Here is a 19,626-nt window from a genome sequence, read left to right on the forward strand (position 1 = left end):
CGACGTCGCCGTGGGCCCAGGTATGAGCAGAAGCCCCATTTTACAGCAGGCGCGGAGAGGATAAACCGAGGAATGACATCAGCCCCAGCACAGGGCCCCTGCGCTCAAGCCCCTCTCTCAGCAGGGACAGGAGGCGTTTCCAGGTCCTGGCCCAGCGCCCGCACACATTAGGCGCTCAAGGCTTCTTGAATGAAGAGCCATCTCCAAGCCGCGTGCGTCACGAGAGGAGAAAGCACCTGGAGAAAGAACCCAAGTGGGCCTGCTCGCGGCTTCGCAGCTGGGCGCGCGCCTCTGGGGACGCTGAGTCAGAGCCGGCGGGCGCAGACTGGAGAAGCGCGGACCCGGGGAGGGGAGGGGAGAGGAGGGAGGATGGAGGGGAGAAGAGGGAGGATCGTGGGGAGAGGAGGGAGGACGGTGGGGAGAGGAGGGGTGTGGCGAGGGGAGGGGGCACAAACAGGAGGACCGCGGACCCGGGGAGGGGAGAGCAGGGAGGATGGTGGGGAGAGGAAGGAGGATGATGGGGAGGGGGGGGGTGCAGCAAGGGGAGGGAGGGCCTCGGGGAGGGGGCACAGCGGGCTGTGGGTGGCGGCGGCGCGCAGCGACACAGCGTTCCGAGGCGGGGACGAGCGAGCGCCGCGCCCGCACCTCCTCGCACAGCCCGCACCGCGCGCCCCGAGGAGCGGCCGCCGCCGCCGCCGCCAAGTCGATCCGCGTCACTTCGGCGCTCCTGCCGCTCCTGGCGCCGCCATGGCCCCGGCCCTCTGGCCGCTTCTCAGCCGCATCTTCTGTCTCGCCTGCCTCCTGCCCTTGGCCCCGGCAAGGGTGGCCGCAGGTAAGGCGCAGCACCAGCCGGCCTCCTGCCCTCCCCGAAACGCCGCGCGCCCGGACCCTCGGGGCCGTCTCCTGCGGGTGGCCTCGCAGGGAGTCCGGGCTGCGGAGGTGGCCGTGCGCCCTGCTCGCACCTCCCTGCTCCCCGGAGGCCCCTGCAGCGTGCTGCGGAGGGGAGGACCGCCAGCCGGGCGCCGCGAAGCCTCTCCTCTCTCCCTTCACCCCTCTCGCCAGAAGTCTCCCCGGCACTTGAGGGGACTCCCTGCGCCCCTCCGTTCCTGCCACCACCTCCAGATTGGCCCTGACCCGGGAACCGCGCGCGGTGGCCGGCGTGTCCATCCCGATGCCTGGGGGCCTTGCAGCCGCTGGGGTTGGGGGTGGGGGGCGATGCGGGGAGACCCGGAATGTGCCAGGTCGGTCGTCAAGCCACAGCTCCCAGGGAGCGCGGCCGGGTTGCCTGAGGAGCAGCGTTTTTGCCTTAATATGTCGCCTTATCTGCAGAGGCTTTCCACCCTGTTTGTGTTGGCTTCCGGGAGGATGCGATTTTAGAGCCCAGGAGACTAGTCTGCCATTTCCTCTTTGGGAGTAATTTCCAAAATGGACCCCGAGCTGACAAGTGCCGTTGGGTGCTACCCCTTGTCGCCCGGGCGACATCCCCACCTCCCCACCGGCGGAAGGCCGGCACCAACCTTTCTGCCTCATTTTGGCGACAAAAAAGGGACTCAGATTGGAGAGTTGTTGGGGGTCAGGTGGGCGGTGGGGGGAGGTTAAACATTATCCTCCTTATCTCTATACCCTCCCCTAAAGAAGGGTATAGAGAGGAAGAGATCTAATGCAAATTTGTGAAAGAAAAGCCATAAAGTAAAATAAAAACCTGCACCTTAGGGATGAATTAGAGAATTTTGTGGGAATTATGCTTGGTGAGGATACCCTGCTTTCCCATGGAAATTCATATAGAAATGTAAACCATCAGGTTTACCTATGTCCCGAAATTATCAATGTGGCCTAAATTACAAAAAAAAAAAAAAAAAAAGAGTTAATTCTTTGGAAGTCACATGTGGTTCCCAGCCTGGTCTGTTGCACCCACAATACGGTCAAAATAGCTGGGAATGGGGTTGGGGAAAACCCACGGGAGGAAAGCAGAGACTCAGAAGCCCCTTCTGCCATTCCGGGGGTCTGGGTCAGCCAGCACAGCATGCTTCATACACCAGGGCTTGAAGTCAGAAGTCTATGTCTTGGACTGTTAATTCATTCCAGGCTGTGTTATCCAGACTTCAGAAGTACCTTGGGAAGTGTTTCGGGCTATCTAGGGGTGCAGTGTAAAAGGGCTGAGGTAGCCGTTTTCTAGAATGTTCAGGGCCCATGCTGCATTGTCAGGGAGAATGTGCATGCTCCAAGTGGAAGCCCTGGGGGCCTGCTAGTGGGTGTTGCTTCCGTGGGTCAAGCTTTGCACAGTTGCCACCTCGGTTTTTGCTTTGGGTCTTTTGTCTCTTTGTCACTTGGGGCACCTGTGGAGCTCCCTAAACCCCTGCCTTGGCTGCTGTGTACTCCAAGGCCATGTCATCTGGGCTCGCAAACTTGGAAAGATGGATTTGGATGCGTAGGGCAACAAGACCTGGCCCTTGGTTTCTTCATCCACACGTGGCAAAGCCTTCATGGTTCATTTCAGCCTGGATGCCCTGGATGTTTCTGAAAGCCCTGAGGAACAGGGGCAGCGTCACCTTGGGGCTGTGAAACAGGAGCTTTTTAGAAAAAAGCTCTAAAAATGTGCTCTTGGAGGCTCCTTGTGTCTGGACAGGTCGGGGAGCTCCCAGGAGCTGGGCCAGTGTCTGCAGCAATGTCTGCTGTAGCCACAGCGCCTCCCCACCCCCACCCATCTCTCCTCCCAGCCGAACCCTGCTGCCCTCCTGATTCCATTCCCTTGGCAACGGATCTGCGTCGTGCTGACACGGGCCCCTCTTGCTGCAGATGCTGGATGGCCATTAGCATGCAGCCACCTGCCAGCCTCGCTCTGGCCCACGCTCCTCGGTGGGTGGCAGGCAGGAGCCAGAGGAAGGAGGGAGGAGATGGCCTCTCATCCAGGCACCTCTGTCTGCGCAGCCTGGCCAAATGCCGCCTCCCAGCCAAAGGAGGGAGAACAGAGCTCACCCCGGGTGGTGCAGATTTGCTGAGTGGCCGCAAGTGACACAGGTGCCCCAAGTGACAAAGAGACGAAAGACCCAAAGCTGGCCCCAGCTCTATCACCTGGGAGCCTCAGGGCACTCAGGTCCCTCAGTGTAATATATATTTTCTTGGAGAAGCTTCTGCAGCAGCATCTAGAATTCTCTCTAGGCTTAAGACACTGCAGGTCCCTTTCAGTGCCACCCCAAATGACTTCATAATCCAAAATATGGCCCCAGGGTAAGGGATTGAGAACAAGGAATGTGTGACATGGGCGAGGGGAAAGGCGGGAGCAGTGGGGGCGGGCGATGTTGCCACAAGGGGAAGGTGACACAGTTGAGGACACACTCGCTCACCTCCCAGGTTTGCTGAGTCCCACAGGTCTCTCATGAGCTCCCTGAGGGCAGGAGGCTTGTCTTGCACTTCTTGGCCCACCAGCACCTGTATGGGTGGGGCCCAAGAAAGGGGCTCAGTCAGTACCACCTGGGTGAACAGTTTCCAGGGGGAAGTGCCAGGTGGGCTGGTCCCTCTGCTATACTCTTCTCTCCAGGTGCCACTTGGCAGCAGTGGTATTGAACACCTACTGGAGATAGAGATGACCCCTGCTCCCAAGGAGCTTGCAGTGCAGTGGGGGAGAGAAGGAAACCTTCATCCCAACATGGGTGGTGACAACTGTGTGCTCAGGCTGTTGGGAAAGCACCGAGGGGGCGAGGGGTTCAGGGAAGGCTCCCCAGAAGAGGTTATATCCATGGACAGGTAGGTGGAAAAGGGCGGTAGAGATGGTATGTGCAAAGGCCCCGAGGCTAGGAAGGACAGAGCATGTTGGGGAGAACTGCAAGAGTTCAAGTGGCCGGCTACAGCATGGATGTGCCAAGATGTGACTCTGGACTCCGCCCTGAGGCTGGTCCGTGATCAGGTTAACTGTGCAGGAAGCTTGTTGTTGGGGATGCCTGAGAGCGGGGCAGGATGAGAGGCCAAGGATCAGGGACAGGATGTAGCGGTAATCCAGACAGGGCTGAATGCTGGTCTTAAGCAATGGCCTTAAGAGATGGAGAGAAGGCAGAATGGGCCCAGATGGGAGGAATTACGGTGGTAGAGGCCTAGGAATTGGTTCTTGGGACAGCTGGATCCACTAACCCCAACAGAGAGTGGGAGGTGAAGAGAATGGTAGGTTTGGGGAGGAGAGAAATCCAGAGGGTCTAGAACAGCACTGTCCAACAGAACTTTGGGTGATGAAGGAATGTTCTCTATCTGTGCTGTCCAGAAGAGTAGCTACTCACCACCTATGGCCATTAAGCACTTGAAATGTGGCTAGTGCATTTGAGGAACTGAATTTTTAGAATGAATTAAATTTAAGTAATTACCATTGATTAACTTAATTACATGTGGTTAGTAGCTAGTGTATTGCTCAGTGCAGGTCTGGAGCCTGGAAAGTAGGTCTAGGCGACTGAGTTCCATCAGCATTTCTGAAGCACTTGAAGCTGTGGGAGGGGGGAGTTTGGTGGGGAAGGTGGGTGGGAGTGGGTAAGTGCAAAGAGCAGAGTGGGGCTTGCAGCCCCCCGCTTCCTTCTGCATCACATCTTCTGCCCAGATGTACACTGAAGCAGGCTGGGCCCTCTGCCACCTCAAGCCCTGCAGAAGTCTCACCTGAAGAGGAAAATTATAAATTACGGGAAAATGGTGAAGATATGCAGTAGTGCTATTGACAAGAGTGAAGGGTTCTGTGAATTAAGATATACCTGCTTGAGGGATGATCATGCAAATATTGAAATTCATATTAGTGTGGCCATGGATTTGCTTTTGATATGTCATCATGTGAAAATAAAATAATTCAAAATTGTGTGCAGAATGTGATTATGACTAAATTAAAAATGTTTATGCGTGAAAAAGAGATGTGAAGGCAGCAATATGATGGCAGCTGTTATCTTTGGGAGGTAAGATAATGGGACGTTTCTAGTACTCTTTATGCGTCTGTATTACTTTTATGATGGAAACAAAGCTTATTTTAAAATCTTACCTTGTTTGTATGATAAAATGTTATTTATCTATGTAAAGTTGAAAAATAATGACTTAGGAAAACGCCTATGACACAGAATTGAAAAAAACAACAACAATGGAATATATAATCTCAGAGGATGAGCATAATTAAAAAAAAATGGTAGAAAATGCCCAAATATAGTAACAATGGTTGTTACTGATTAAAATTTTTAATAAAATATTTTAATTTTTTTGTTTTATACTTTTCTCTATTTTCAGGTTGTAATTAGTCTTCCCTTCAAGCTCATGGTCAGGAGGGGAGTATTACTTAAAGGCCCCTTACCTGACCTCCATGCCATATGCTCGAGGCCCTGTTCTCGGCTGGCATCCTGCAGGATGCGTTCCCGGGTGCCTTGTAAGAGCAGCAGCCCCAGTACTACAGTCCAGGTTCCCCGAGGAGTCGACCCAGCTGGAATCACAAAGTTCCAGCGTCGGCCCCGGCAGGAATCCTGGAGTCACCTAGAGCAGTGCAGCCCAACGGAACTTTCTGTGACAGTGAAGATATTCTGTATCCGCACTCTTCAATATGGTGACCCTTAGCCGCTTGTGTCTGTGAGCACCTGAAATGACACTAGAGCGACCAAGAAAGTGGATTTTAAATTTTGTTCCATTTTAATTGAAACTTAGCCATCTGTGGCTAGTGGCTACTCTATGGGGCAGTGCAGATCTAGAATCTCTCACTGTATAGGTTTAGAAACTGAGACCAAGAGAGGAGGAGGCTTGGCTTGGATCGGAATGGACCTTCTTCCCAAGGCTTGTTCTACTACCATCAAGGCGTTAGGCCTCTAACGGGGTCCAGACTCAGCTTTGTGTTTCAAATTGGAATTTTGTGTGACGTGTAAAGACTGGTCCAGAAGAGTGGGTAATGGTGGGCATTTCTTGGCAGCAGCTGTGTGGGTCCTCCTGTGACATGCATTGGTAGTCATTTTCAGAGCTAAGATATAAGTCTGGCCGGGTCAGGCCTGTGCCATACACATGCTCTGTAAGGCCCTGCGTGGCTGGCTTGACGAGAAAATATAAACGAGGGACACTGGAAAGAACATGTGATTTGGAGTCAGGCAGGCCTGGGTTAGAATCCCAGTTTGACAGTGAACCAGCCGTGTGATCCTTGGGCAAGTCACTTGAACTGCCTGGGCCTCAGTTTCTCCACCTGTAAAATAGAATAATAGAAGCCAGCCTAGAGGATGGCAGTGGGGTTCCTTGCCATGCCCCCCTCCTGAAACACAGTCTTTGTCTCTTGGCTCCTAGGCCTGTATGAACTCCGCCTTACCACCGATGGCCCTGCCACCACGGGGGCAGAGGTGACCATCACGGCCAGCCTGGTGGCCAGCGACAACGGCAGCCTGGTCCTGCCCACCAACACCCACCTCTCCCGCTTCCACTGGATCCATACCCCGCTGCTGCTCACGGGGAAGACTGATGAGGCTTTCAGCTCGACCATCCGTGTCGTGGGGAATGTGCCTGGGGACTTCCCGGTCTCTGTCTGGGTCACCGCCGCCAACTGTTGGATGTGCCAGCCTGTGGCGAAGAGCCTCCTTGTCCTCCCCATCACAGGTGAGGACCTTCCCTGTTTGCTAATTTGCCTTCAGACTCTTGGTGCAGAGAAAAATATCCAGCCTGGCCAGTAATCACATAAATGCAGATTAGACCCATGGTTCCTTCCCTGTTCTCAGTCAAGTTAAGAAAAATCAGAAAATGATAATACCCACTGCTGGCAGGGTTGTGCTGAAATGGACACTAAGCATGTATTGCTTCTGGGGGTATAAATTAATACCACCCTTTGGAGAGCATCTGATCCATATGTATCAATGGTTATAAATTATTTTAGCCTTTGGTCCATTCATGTTCTCGCTCTGTCTTCCTCCCTTTCCCCTCCCCTCCCTTCTCTCTCCTCCCAAGAAGTCCCTGCTCTCTTGGAGTTTACAATCTAATACAGAATTTATCTTTAGGAAATAAACCTCTCACTGGGGTAATGAGAGGTTGTGCTTTATGCACAAAGATATTCATTGCAGTGGTGTTTATAATAGCAGAAGAAAATATTAACAAGGTACGTATGCAGCCGTAAGGGGACTGGTCAGGTTATTGACATAATTTGTATAATCAATAATAATGATGCTTACAAAGAGTTTGTAATGTCCTAGGGGATACTCATGCTTGTAAAATTTTAAAAAGCAAAACACAAAATTCTGTAACCAATTTGATCAACTGTTTATTATATGTGTACATTAAACACATACACACAAATACTTTGCAGTTCTTCAAACATCAACAATGGTTGTGTTTGAATGATAGGCAGTTTCTTTTTGCTCTACTTTTCACCTTTTTCCAGATGAGCTTCATTGAATATGCCTTACTTTCCACTTTTGTGGTGAAAAAAATTAGCTCTTAAACTTTTTTAGAGAAGTAGACACAGAACGGCAGTCCTCACCCGGCCCAGCACATTGGGTGTGGAGATGCGATCAGTAGAACTGCTAATTTTTTTCTAGGCTCATCTAATACTTTGAAATATTTTCTAAAAGTTGCTTTCAGAGTCTATGCATTTCCTTCTGGTCCTGGGCATCTTTTGTGCCACAAAATTCCAGGTCCTGGTAGAAGGGGTGCAGGAGGGAAGCTATGCATGTCAGACATGCCGTGAGTTGTCAACAGTGTCCACACAGCAGGGGCGACAACTTGGGGGGCGTGCGACTCCATGTACAGTGACCTGCAGGGTCCCCTCTCGCCACCACCCAGCTCTGACAGCCAGAAGGTCAAGTCGGGGAGAGGTTACTCTGCCAGCTGGCACAGACCTCCCTCCACCTCCGTGGACTCACCCTCCCTCCATCTCTCTCTCCCAGAGTTCCTCGTGGGGAACCTCGTCGTCACCCAGAACACCTCCCTGCCCTGGCCCAGCTCCTACCTCACCAAGACGGTCCTTAAAGTCTCCTTCCTCCTCCACGACCCCAGCGACTTCTTCAAGACTGCCTCGTTTCTCTACAGCTGGGACTTCGGAGATGGGTGTGTCCTTATCCCCTTGATGCCCCAAAGCCTTGGCCCCTGGCTGGTGGCCCTGTTGTCCCATGCAGAGCGCTCCACACTTTCCCACCTTCACCACTCACTCCCTCTCACTCCGTACACCCCTTGAGCAGCTGCTCTGTGCCAAGCTGGGGGTGTGTGGGGACCAGGGGTGAATCAGTCACTGGCCTTGCCTTTGAGGTGCATATAGCCTAGTAGAGGAGGTCATTGGTGCCCAAAGCAGCCCTTTAAGGAAGGTCAAGGTAGGTAGGATTTTTCTCCATTTGACTCGGAAGGAACCCACCAGCCGATGGCAGATGCAGTAGAATTCAGGTGTTCTGGCTTCATTTCTCCTTACTGCTCTCCAAACAAGCCAGGCTAGGGGAGGCAGGTCGGGAAGTGGGGGTCCGGCACCCCGAGCTCATGTGAGGATGGTGCTCGGTGGGGTACCTCACTCCACTTGGGTCCCCCCAAGCCCCTGGCTGACGGTCCTGCATGCTGGGCCTGTAAGTCCCATCGGGGGCGAGGAGTGGTTCATGCAAAGGATTCCTGAGCCTTTCATGAACTTGGAAAACTGGTCTCTGGGCTACGAGGTTCCGTACCCTCTCTGCAAGAGAGGGTACATCTGGTCTTAAGGAATGCCAAGATTTGGAAGGCAGAAAAGTCTGGAATGGAGTGGGAAGGAATTTAGAGAGGCCTGTCAAGCCAGCCCCCCTCACGTTAGGGAGAGATGCTTGTCTCTCCTCTTCGCAGAGATCCCCGGTCCCCCAGCAGCAGAGAACACTTCTTCCAACAAGAGTCATGCATGTCTAAAACTGTCACCAAAATCCTTTAATCTTCAGAGGAGAGAGTCCTCAGGCTCTTGAAGGAGTCCAGCCCAAGAGCAGCCTGTCCTTCCACGCCGTATCTTTTACATTGGAAACAGATGCACATTTTGCTCTCCACTCTGTAATGTATCTTTGTTGCTTTTAACTTAAAAATAACAATCATCTCTGGAAGAGGCACTGAGCTTGCCTACGGCCTTCGCGTAACCTCATCTGAGAAGTGTGGATGTCAGGATTATCTGAGAATGCTAAAACAGCTCACTGTTAGGAACTCTATTATTTTGGCTCATCATTTTAATAAGTTAAAGGAGAAAGATTGTACGATCATCTCTTTAGATGCCAAAAAGGTATAAGAGTGAGCAGAAGTGGAGATTCGATGTTACCTCAGTAAACTAGAAAAAGAAGTTTCTGAAACCAACAACCAACATTATACCTAGTGGTGACATTTGGAATATGGATTCCCAGAAAAGGGATCTGTGGTCAGACGTTTTTGGGGAATCATTCCATTGAAATACTGGGGGGGGCCCTGCCCTACACGCAGGAGTAAGACAAGGATGCCTCTTTTCACTATCATTCAACATTATCCTGAAAGTTCTAACCTATTCAGTAAGTCAAGAAAATAAATGAGATGTAAGTATTGGAAAGCAGATGATTTACAGAAAGATGATCTACTTAAAAAACTCCAGCAGCACTGTCCAGTGGAACTTTTGGCGATGTTAAAAATGTTCTGTGTCTGTGCCACGTGCGGCTCTTGAGCCCGTGAATCTTGGTTGGTATGACCGAGAAATCAATCTTTAGTTTTATTTAATTTTTATTAAGATAAAACAGCCACACATGGTCAGTGACTACATATTGGAGAGTGCAGTTCTAGAGAATCAACAGGAAAAATGATAACAATGTAGTAAGGTAACCAACTGAAAGTATCAGTCGTTTTCTTATGTACCAGTAATAATAATTTAGAACATAAAGGAGGGACTCCTCCTAATAATAGCAAAAATAGTATAGAAAATAAACACAGGAATACACTTACCTGGAAATGGGCAAGATCCTGTCTGAAGAGAGCTGCTGAGAAGTATCAAAGATTGGAGTAAATGGGTGGGTGCACCATGTCCAGGATGGTGAGTGTAAAGATGTCCATTTCCCCCAGTAATTCTGTAAGTTGAATGCAAATCTAATAAAAATTCCAACAAGAATAATTTTTGGAATGTGACAAAGATTCTACGGTTTATCTAAATTTTGTGTATAAATACACAAAGATACATACATATATATAAAGTATATACATACATGTATACAAACACATACATATGGTTATAAACATATGTATATATGATTTTATAACATAAAGAACTTCTGGAACATCTGTCTTAAACCAGGGGACAGTTTCTGTACTTATTAGGGGCATTTCTTTTCTCGTTAAAGACTTTATTCACTATTTCTATTGGAATTGAACATTTTTGACTAGCCAATGAGACAAAATAAGAAAAAGAAATGAAATATAAATATGGTAAAGAAGGAAACAAAAATCTTCATACACAGATGACAATACTTTTTACCTGGAAAACGCAAGAGACTTAACTGAAAAATCTTAGAACTAAAAAGAGATTTTAGTAATATGGCTCATTGCAAAACAAAGATTCATAGCTTTTCCATACAATGGCAATTGAAAAAAATCTTTTACAATAGTTAAAACTGAGAGAATAAACTTAGCCTAAAATTGCAGGCTTTATGTGAATGAAACCACAAATTGTACTGAGAACCTTAAAAAGACTTAAAAAATGAAAAGAGAATTTCTCAATATTTTAAGAAGAAAAAAAGATCAGAAAAGCAGAATGATGATGAGTGGAGATGGGGAGAGGAACTGTAAAAGCATCCATAAATGTATTAAAGCTACAAATAATTTGCAGCAACAAAAGGCAGCTCAGTGGAACAGGATAGAAAATGCAGAAACAAACCTAAATTTATATACACGTGTAGTATATGATAACAGTGGTATCTCCAGGCAGTGAGTAAAGAAAGATTATTTAATAAATGGTACAGGGGCAGTTGGTTAACTATTTGGGAGAAAAACAATTTGATTCCTAATAAAAGAAATTCCGGGTAGATTAAAAAAGTAACATAATGAGCCAGGGCTAGATTGAAATGTAGATAATTACCTGCAGTTGGATTATTTGACAGTGGGGAAGGCACTAAGAATAAAAATAAAAAGCAGAAACTATAAAGGAAAAAAATGCTAAATTTGGCATCATCAGATTTAAAATTTGAGTATGAAAGAAGTAAATCAAACCAAAAGACAAAGGTTAAACTGGGAGAAAATATTTAGAAGATATATAATAGGTAAAGATTTGTTAAACTTCATATGTAAAGAGCATTGACAAATCAACACAAAGATTTTCTTTATTATTATTAGACTTCCTTTTGAAATGATTCAGGTAATTGCAAGGAAAGAGCATGATATTACACACTTGTTATGTTATATCATAGTCTGTGATGGAGGTATGATCCTCCCTGTTTTACAGATGAGAAAAGTAAAGCTTGGAGCTATCTAGATAGGAAATCTGGAGCTGAGATTCAAAGCCACGTGTCTCTTAACTCTACAGTTCATACTTCTCCCCTCCCCAGATTGTCCCTGTCTCTAACAATCGGCCTCTCCCAGATGGCTAGGGGGGCAGAGCACTTCCTGGCAGGTGATGGGCACCTGTTGCCAGGACTTCTCCCACCTGTAACTCAGAAGCACAAAGACAGCCAGCAGCCCCTTTACCCAAGCACAGCTGACCTCGCACCCTGACTGGCTCTGGGGGCTGCTGCTGTGATGGCAGCTTCGCTCATGAGGCATTGGTAGCCGAGCGTGTCACTGTGCAGCCACCGCTGACTCGAAGAAGTCATGTGAGTAATTTCTGTCATCTCTGTCTCACCTTATAGCACCCTGATGGTGACTGAAGACCCTATGGTCTATTATAACTATTCGATCATTGGAACCTTCACCGTGAAGCTCAAAGTGGTGGCAGAATGGGAGCAGGCCACACTGGACGCGGGGAAGGGCATCCTGCAAAAGACAGGCGACTTCTCCGCCTCCCTGAAGCTGCAGGGTGGGTCTCGGGCCGGGGTTGGTGCAGGTTGAGCTGTGGCCCCTCGGGGAGCCCTGGCCACCACTCCTTCCAGGGTTGGGTTGTGCCCAGATCAGAGTGGCTCCAGCGGCGTGCTGGGCTGAGCCCGGATGCACATCCTCTCTTCTCGTGCCCCTGGCAACCCTCTGAGCAGCCTGTCATTATCCAGGCTTCCAAGAGGGCACTGAAGGCCACGGAGGATGTCATGTGGCCACCAAGTGGCAGAGGCAGGATTTGAACCCGGGCCTGCCTGCTCCCAGAGCCCGAGCCTGTGGCCAGAGGCTCTGCTGTGAGTTGGTGTGTCCGCATCGCTCCTTGTTCCCTGGCCACACGGGCCTCCGGTCAAGGACACAAAGCACAGTAGACTGTGCCTCAGTCTACCGCACAGGGAGGGAACTGAAACCCGTCACTCCTTGGCTTTGGTGAGGGGGGCTCTTGGGCAGCTGCCACAGATTTCTCAGCTGCGCACACTAACGGTGGTGGTCTCCCCACGCAGCACAGATGATGGGGAGGGGGGTGACCTGCACCAGCCCTTGCTGCTGGTTCCCGGAGCCCTGCCTGCTCCCTCCAGCTTCCTCACTGAGCCAGCTCTGGCCCCTGCTGCTGACGGGGAGGCAGGATCCGGGCATGCCCTGGGGGCAGACCTGCGACCCACCCTTGGGAGAGGGCTGGAGGGGAGGAGGACAGGGTGGTCACACAGCCCTGGGCGCCCTGAGACAGCTGTCCTCAGTCACCAGGTTTAACGGGGTCCTCTCTGCCTTTCAGAAACCCTTCAAGGCATCCAGGTCTTGGGGCCCACCCTAATTCAGACCTTCCAAAAGATGATAGTGACCTTGAACTTCCTGGGGAGGTGAGTGAACCACAGAGGGCACCGTGGGTGACTCATGGCCCTGCCCACACTCTCTCACAGATGAGTCTGAGCCTGCTCCATCCCCCAATGGGCCTCAGGTCTGGGGGCTGGTGGGAGGATAATGCCATCCTGCCCTGCAACCATGCCATGGGAGAGCCGGGAGCACAGCTCCCTTCTCAGGGTCAGGGGAGGGAGCACGGGCCTTTTGGGGCTGTCTGCAGCTTAGGCATCGAGGCAAAGGCAGGGGAGGGACCAATCCTGTGAAAAGCCCTCCGTATGCAACTTGGGCCTGCTTCCAGCCCCCGGAAAGCTAGCCTTCCTAGGCAGGACCTGGCTCGGCTCTTGGCAAGAAAGCCATGAGGCTGAGTTTGTAGTAAGCGACGAGACACGGAGATGCTGGGTGTGCTCTCCCATGAGCGTGGGCGGGGCTGCAGAGGTCAGGTCAGGGCCCAGCCTTCCAAGGACTCTCGTGGGGAAGGCCAACACTGCCCGGCCATACTGGAACACCTCAGAGGGAAGCAAGGCTGGACAGGGAGGAGGAAGATGAGCCAAGGGGCTGGAATTGGCTTCTCAAGCTCCGAGGGGGTTTCGGAGGCAGGAGTTTAGTGCTTGGAGAGTGGAGTGGGAAGGCACTCGGGCTGGCAGACCTGATCGTTGAGGTGGCATGACTGTTTCTTTTACCCAGGCTTGGGGGTCTGCGAAATGGGAATGCTTACTCAGCGTCCCTTACATGGACCTGCATCTTCCAGCTTCTGAGCCTGTGCTGTGGCAGGTGGATAACCCGGAATGCCCTCACCCCCTTCAAACCTATCAAAAGCCTGCTTACCTTTTCAGATCCTACTCAAAGCCCAGCTCCTCCAGGAAGCCTTCCCTGACTTTCATTAAGAATGGGCTCACTTGTCCGCTGTGCTTCCACGTGTGTCACTGGAGCACTCATTCTGCCTTGTCCAGCAGTCTGTGCAGTCCCTGTTTGCCTCACTGGCCTGGGATCTCCTCCGGGTCCAGGGCCATCTCTTATGTACCATTGTGTTCCCTGGTCTAGAAGGTGTGAGGTGGAGGCCAGGACAGCTTGGTGTTCTGTCCTGGAAAGGACACTGAAGTTCACGGTCACCTGGCCTTTCTCGGACCTGGTCTGTGCTCACACTCCTTGCCGAGCCATTTCTGAAAAACCGCCCCCATTTCTCCGCAGCCCCCCTCTGACCGTGTGCTGGCGTCTGAAGCCCGAGTGCCTCCCGCTGGAGGAAGGGGAATGCCACCCAGTGTCAGTGGCCAGCACAGCTTACAACCTGACCCACACCTTCAGGGATCCAGGGGACTACTGCTTTAGCATCCGGGCTGAGAATGTCATCAGCAAGACGCATCAGTACCACAGGATCCAGGTGTGGCCCTCCAGTAAGTGACACCTTGCCTTCTGCTCCAGTGCCACATAGGTAGCAAAAACCAGTCCACCCTGCCACCACCACCAGCCAACCCTACCCATGCCATCAGCAACCAAGCCCGCGTATACTAGAATCGTCAGTAACCCCACTGGCCCCAACCAACACCATTGACCAACTGCCCACACCACCACACCAAACTCGACCAGTTCCATCAGCAGCCAGCTTGAGCACCCCCATGCCACTCTCAACATCAGCACCACAGCGGCCAACTCAGCTACTGCCAGCCGACTTGACCAGCACCACTGCCACCATTACCACACCCATTGCTGGCAGTTTTTCCAGCACCATCTAGAGCCAGCAGACAGCTCTGTAGTCGCTACCACCCATACCACCATCAGCACTGCCATGAATGCCCCTGCCACCAGTCCCCACACCAGCCATTTGGACCAATGCCATCGCTGCTGTGCCATCCAGGTGTCACCCCAACTTCAGCTCTCTTGTTGCCACCACCGTCATCACTGTCGGTGTCCCTCCCACGTTACCAATGCCCCACATGTCCCTGACTCGAACACTCCCTCATTAAATGAGCCACCGTGATCGCAATGCTCCCTCCTTCTCTGTCATCACCTCCGTCCCAGTGCCTTTGCCTCCATCCCAACACCATCGCCTCCATCCCAGCACCATCACGCCCATCCCAGCGCCGTCACCTCATCCCGGCACCATCACCTCCATCCCAGCACCGTCGCCTCCATCCCAGCACCATTGCCTCCATCCCAGCTCCGTTGCCTCCATCCCAGCTCCGTCGCCTCCATCCCAGCTCCGTCGCACCCATCCCAGCTCCGTCGCACCCATCCCAGCACCGTCGCCTCCATCCCAGCACCATGGCGCCCATCCCAGCACCATCGCCCTCATCCCAGCACCATCGCACCCATCCCAGCAACATCGCCTCATCCCAGCACCATGGCGCCCATCCCAGCACCATCATGCCCATCCCAGCACCATCGCCTCCATGCCAGCACCATCGCCTCCATCCCAGCACCATCGCGCCCATCCCAGCACCGTTGCCTCCATCCGAGCTCCATCGCCTCCATCCCAGCACCATCACCTCCATCCCAGCACCATCGTGCCCATCCCAGCACTGTTGCCACCACTAAAACCCGCATCCCCAGCAGTGCGTGCCTGACTCACAGGGCTGTTGTGGGTCTCCCAGGGAGTGCGAGCTGCTCAGAAAGTGCACAGTAGGGTCCCTGTCATTCATGAGGACGCCCAACCATCTACCCCCTGAATACCCTTCTCCAAACCACCATCAGGCCTGGCTGCTGGATGACAGTCGTAGGATTGGCTGATGACAGCATTAACTTCTACCCGTTATTTCCAGAGGACTCTTCTGTGACCCCAGAAAAGTGCTTCCTTTACATAGAGGAGAAAGTAGGATCCCAGAATCCTAAGGGATGGTCTTTCAGATGCCCAGCCAGGCCCCACCCTTTATAGTACACAAGGGGAAACCCTACCAGCTGCACTTGTCCCCAAGCTTGGCCCTGTAAGTGAAACAGACACCATCATTGTCCCCTCCAGTCTCCTCCGTCCCTCTGAGCCCTTGAGCAGATACCACACTCCACTCTGGCCCTGGGTGACCTTGTGGTTCAGGCAGACTCTGTGACTTACAGGCATCAGCGGGCGCCTTGGCCCTGCCTCCCCCAGCACCTCCTGGGCACTGAGTACCCAGGATCCCCCTGAATGCTGTGGAGAAGACAGCACTACAGGTAATCAGTGCTGCCTTTTCTTGGGAAACAGATCCTTGTGGTGTATGGTGGTGTCTATACCAGGAGGTGGGTGAGGGTGAGGGAAGAGTAAGAGGGAACCCACACTTGCTGGTCACCTGCCGTGCACCTGGCACATTCACACCTCACCTTGTCACATCCTCATGGCAGCCTCACAGGTCAACATTAGCATCAGGTAGCCTGGCAGAGCTGGGATTCGAACCCAGGACCGCCTAACTCCAGACACTGGGCTCTTCCTGCTCTGCATGTGTCTTCCTGGCAGAAGGATCAGTGAGTGAGCCCAGAGCTGCCAGAGGGTGGAAAGCTGTGACCTGGTCACAGGGCTGCTTGGGTGTCCTCACTACATGGCTTCCCTTTCCCAGTGCAAGTCACCCCAGAGAGAGCAAGGAGGGAGCTGGGATGTCTTTTGTGGCCTACACTCGGAAGTCGTGTGCCATCAGTGCTGTCGTATGCAGTTCATTAGGAGCAAGTCACTAAGTCCAGCCCACACTTGGCGTGGGGAATTGAGCTGCACCTCTAGAAAGTTACTATCAAGTACTTGTGGACATATTGTAAAACCCTCACACACACTAACTTGGTTTGTGTGAGATCCTGGATTTGCCTATTGGGGTTGCCTAGTTGGGATGCAGGTACATAAGGGAAAAACAGCTCTGGTGGGAGTTGACTAATCTCTTCTCCACTGTGGTCTCCTCCTGAGAGCTGGCATTTGGCACCAGCTACCCAGCCCCGTGACTTCCCCCTCTCTCACTCCCAGGCATCCAGCCAGCTGTCTTTGCTTTCCCATGTGCCACACTTATCACCATGATGCTGGCCTTCATCATGTACATGACCCTGAGGAATGCTGCTCAGCAGAAGGACATGGTGGAGGTGGGTGCTCAGAAGGGTGGGGGCTGGACCACTGGGCCCTGACTGGAGAGGATCTGCGGGGAGGGCATGGGAGCTAGGCCAGGGGTTCTGCAGGAGGTCTGGATGTCAGAGCCAGGCCCTGGGACTGGGGATGATGTGCCCCAGAGGCATCCATAGACCAGGCCAAATTGTTGACTCGGCTTCTTCTTATCTGACTTACCTCTTTCTACGCTCACTCCTTGCCTGGCATCTGTGCTCAAGAGCTGATAAGGGAGAGGGTACCCAAAAAAGGGAGACCCAGAGAGCAGAAGAGCCAGAGGCACAGTAAAGTGCTGTGTGGCACCAGAAAGGTGTTCCTGTGCACACTGCTGCCAGGCAGCTGAGCTCGTAAGGCCACCTGACAGGACTCCAGCAGGCGAGTGATTGACCCCTGGGGTTTTGTTCACCATAGGTGGCTGATTTTGACTTTTCCTCCATGTCTGACAAGAACTCGGAGCCACCCGCTGGGGTCAGGTGCTGCTGCCAGATGTGCTGTGGGCCCTTCTTGCTGGAGACTCCATCTGAGTACCTGGAAGTCGTCCGTGAGAACCATGGGCTGCTGCCACCCCTCTACAAGTCTGTCAAAACTTACACAGTGTGAGCCCCCCACCCCGTCTCAGTGTTAACTGACTGCCGACTCGGCGCTTAGCGCAGGGTGGTGCACGCCATCAAGCAGGGGGGGTTCATGTGTGTGGGGCAGTCCACTGGGGCCAGCCATCCATCTTTATAGTCCAGCTGCTGCCACAGCCCCCCGTGACAAGCCCCCAGCCACCCATCCATCTGTACAGTCCAGCCACTGCCGTGAGCCCCACCCTACTGCTCGCCTTTGAAGAGGCCCCAGGGGGACTTCCACATTCGACATGGTCCCTGTTCTCCCACAGGTGTACCCGGCTGCCCCTCGCTCATTCTGCCCATATTGGCATGTCTGCCATCCTTCTGGGGTTCGCACTTCCCTCCCCCAGGCAGCCCTGCCCAGGTCAGAGCTAGGAGGGAGGTCACTAATGGTCAAGGATACATCAAGAAAGGGCCTACAAACAGACAAGTGCATACATGTACACACACACACACACAAACACAGAAATACACACGTGTCACACAAGCATCTCACGTGATTTCCTCTGTATCCCTTAAGTACCCTGAATTAGAACTAAAATGAAATCTGACCTTCTCCACATGGCCGTGACAGCTCCTGGGCCTGGCCGCTCCCTTTGTCACTGCCCCTGTGGCTACTGGGTCCCATTCTAAGGATACCCTGTTTCCTGCCTGCTTGCTGGGGGCCTGGTGGGGGCAGGGCTAATACTTTGTAAGTGCAAAGTGCTTTATAAATAGCACCTTCTTTTGTTGAGACCATGTTAACTTCCACTGAGGAAAAGGCCTTGCAGCAAAAGAGGAGTTGAGCCAGTGGGGACTGGAGTTCCCTGTGGGGATGATGTTCTGCTGCCCCACTGCTCCCTGGGTGGCCTTGAGAAGGAAGAGGCGGGACTGGACAGAGCCAACAGTGAGGGAACCAGCCCACCTCTCTCCCTTCTGGCCCAGCGGCCTGGGGGAGGCAGAGCACGTGGAGAGAGCGCGTCATGGGTACAGAGGGAGACCAGGATTGGGCCGTGGTCTGACCGTGCAGTAGTGCCCAGAGCAGCCTGGGCCTGTGTGGGGAGGGTGGGGCAGGGCCGGGCAGGTGGAGCTCTGTTGCTGTACGTTTGCTCTCAGACTTTGTGCTGAAAACAGCATTCCTAAGGTCGTGCGGCTCATTCTCATGAAATACTGCCATTATTGCCGAATAAAGCTTGTGTGCTCTAAACATAGCCAAGCATCTGCCAGGCAGCCAGAGTCTCTTTCTTTTCCACACATGGACGTTTGGGTCTTTCAAACAGCAAGAGCAGATCTTGGGTGCAGCAGACATTCCTGTCGTGTTCTCTGTCAAGTGAACCTGATGGAGCCACTGTCTGGGGCCTCAGGTCCCCGTCAGTGGTTCAGACTGGTGGTTCTCACACTGCTGCTCAGGCTGCATTGCAGACTGATCAGACTCATGAGGGTTTCTCGGAGGTGGATCCAGGCATCCCCGGGTGAGTCCAGCATACAGCCAAGTCTGAGACCCGAGGCAGACTGTAGGTCAGAGCTGGGATGCAGGCCACGCCTGGGAGCTTGTTGGACATGCAGGTCCCTGGGCCCCATCGCACACCTGAATCAGCTCCTGAGGAGGGGGCAGCCACCTGTGTTCCTACAAGCCCCCAGGGGTCCTGGTGCACCATCAAGTGTGAGAACCTCCGTTTCCAGCAGGGCGTCTCCAGCTTGGATATGCATGAGAGTTGCCAGAGGTCTTAAATGACACATTTTCGTTCAGGAGGTTGAGTGGGGCCTGCGATCCTGCATTTCTAACAAGATTCCAGATGATGCTGATGCTGCTGGTCTGAGGACCACACTTTGAGTTGTACACCTCTAAGTCTACACCCTTCCTGAGCTGTTTTTCTTCTGTAAGAGGTTCGAAATTCTTCTTAATTGCCTCTGCTCTCCCGCCATCCCCACCACCCAACGCCCACTGGGTGTGCCCCAATCTCCAAGGAGCTGGACATGGGTGGGAGTGGACCCTGCCCTACTTCTGCTGTACCACTCTGGGAAGCCCCCTGTTTAATGAGCAAAGCCGTTTAGGGAACTTTCCAGAACATCAGCATCATTGGCATGTAGGGCGGGGTCAGCTGTGTCAGGGTTCAGGATGGGAAAGAACCTGGACATTATAGGGGACCCTGTGTTTTGGATAACTGATGAGAGGATCAAATGAATCCTTGG

At 52.5% G+C, this 19,626-nt stretch overlaps 1 protein-coding gene across 2 annotated transcripts; it reads left to right on the forward strand.

Moving 5' to 3' along the window:
• Nucleotides 1–685: 685 nt before the first annotated feature.
• Nucleotides 686–18,651, forward strand: TMEM130 (transmembrane protein 130). 2 transcript variants are annotated; one of them, XM_058569280.1, is made up of 8 exons: nucleotides 686–832; nucleotides 6,274–6,579; nucleotides 7,860–8,019; nucleotides 11,763–11,929; nucleotides 12,713–12,797; nucleotides 13,987–14,189; nucleotides 16,712–16,824; nucleotides 17,255–18,651. In XM_058569280.1, the coding sequence occupies exons 1-8, from the start codon at nucleotides 748–750 to the stop codon at nucleotides 17,441–17,443; spliced, it is 1,308 nt and encodes a 435-aa protein (XP_058425263.1). In that variant the 5' UTR covers nucleotides 686–747; the 3' UTR covers nucleotides 17,444–18,651. The 2 variants fall into 2 exon arrangements, with proteins under 2 accessions (XP_058425263.1, XP_058425264.1); XM_058569281.1 differs by having other exon boundaries at nucleotides 17,291–18,651.
• Nucleotides 18,652–19,626: the final 975 nt, after the last annotated feature.

Source organism: Diceros bicornis, chromosome 26, assembly GCF_020826845.1.
Source record: "Diceros bicornis minor isolate mBicDic1 chromosome 26, mDicBic1.mat.cur, whole genome shotgun sequence".
Taxonomy (NCBI): domain Eukaryota; kingdom Metazoa; phylum Chordata; class Mammalia; order Perissodactyla; family Rhinocerotidae; genus Diceros; species Diceros bicornis.

Bases quoted from the DNA above. Each gene is read 5' to 3' on its own strand.
- TMEM130 (XM_058569280.1), top strand. From the start codon at position 748: ATGGCCCCGGCCCTCTGGCCGCTTCTCAGCCGCATCTTCTGTCTCGCC. The intron at 833-6,273 runs GTAAGGCGCAGC...CTTGGCTCCTAG, and splicing joins CCCGGCAAGGGTGGCCGCAG to GCCTGTATGAACTCCGCCTT. The intron at 12,798-13,986 runs GTGAGTGAACCA...ATTTCTCCGCAG, and splicing joins ACCTTGAACTTCCTGGGGAG to CCCCCCTCTGACCGTGTGCT.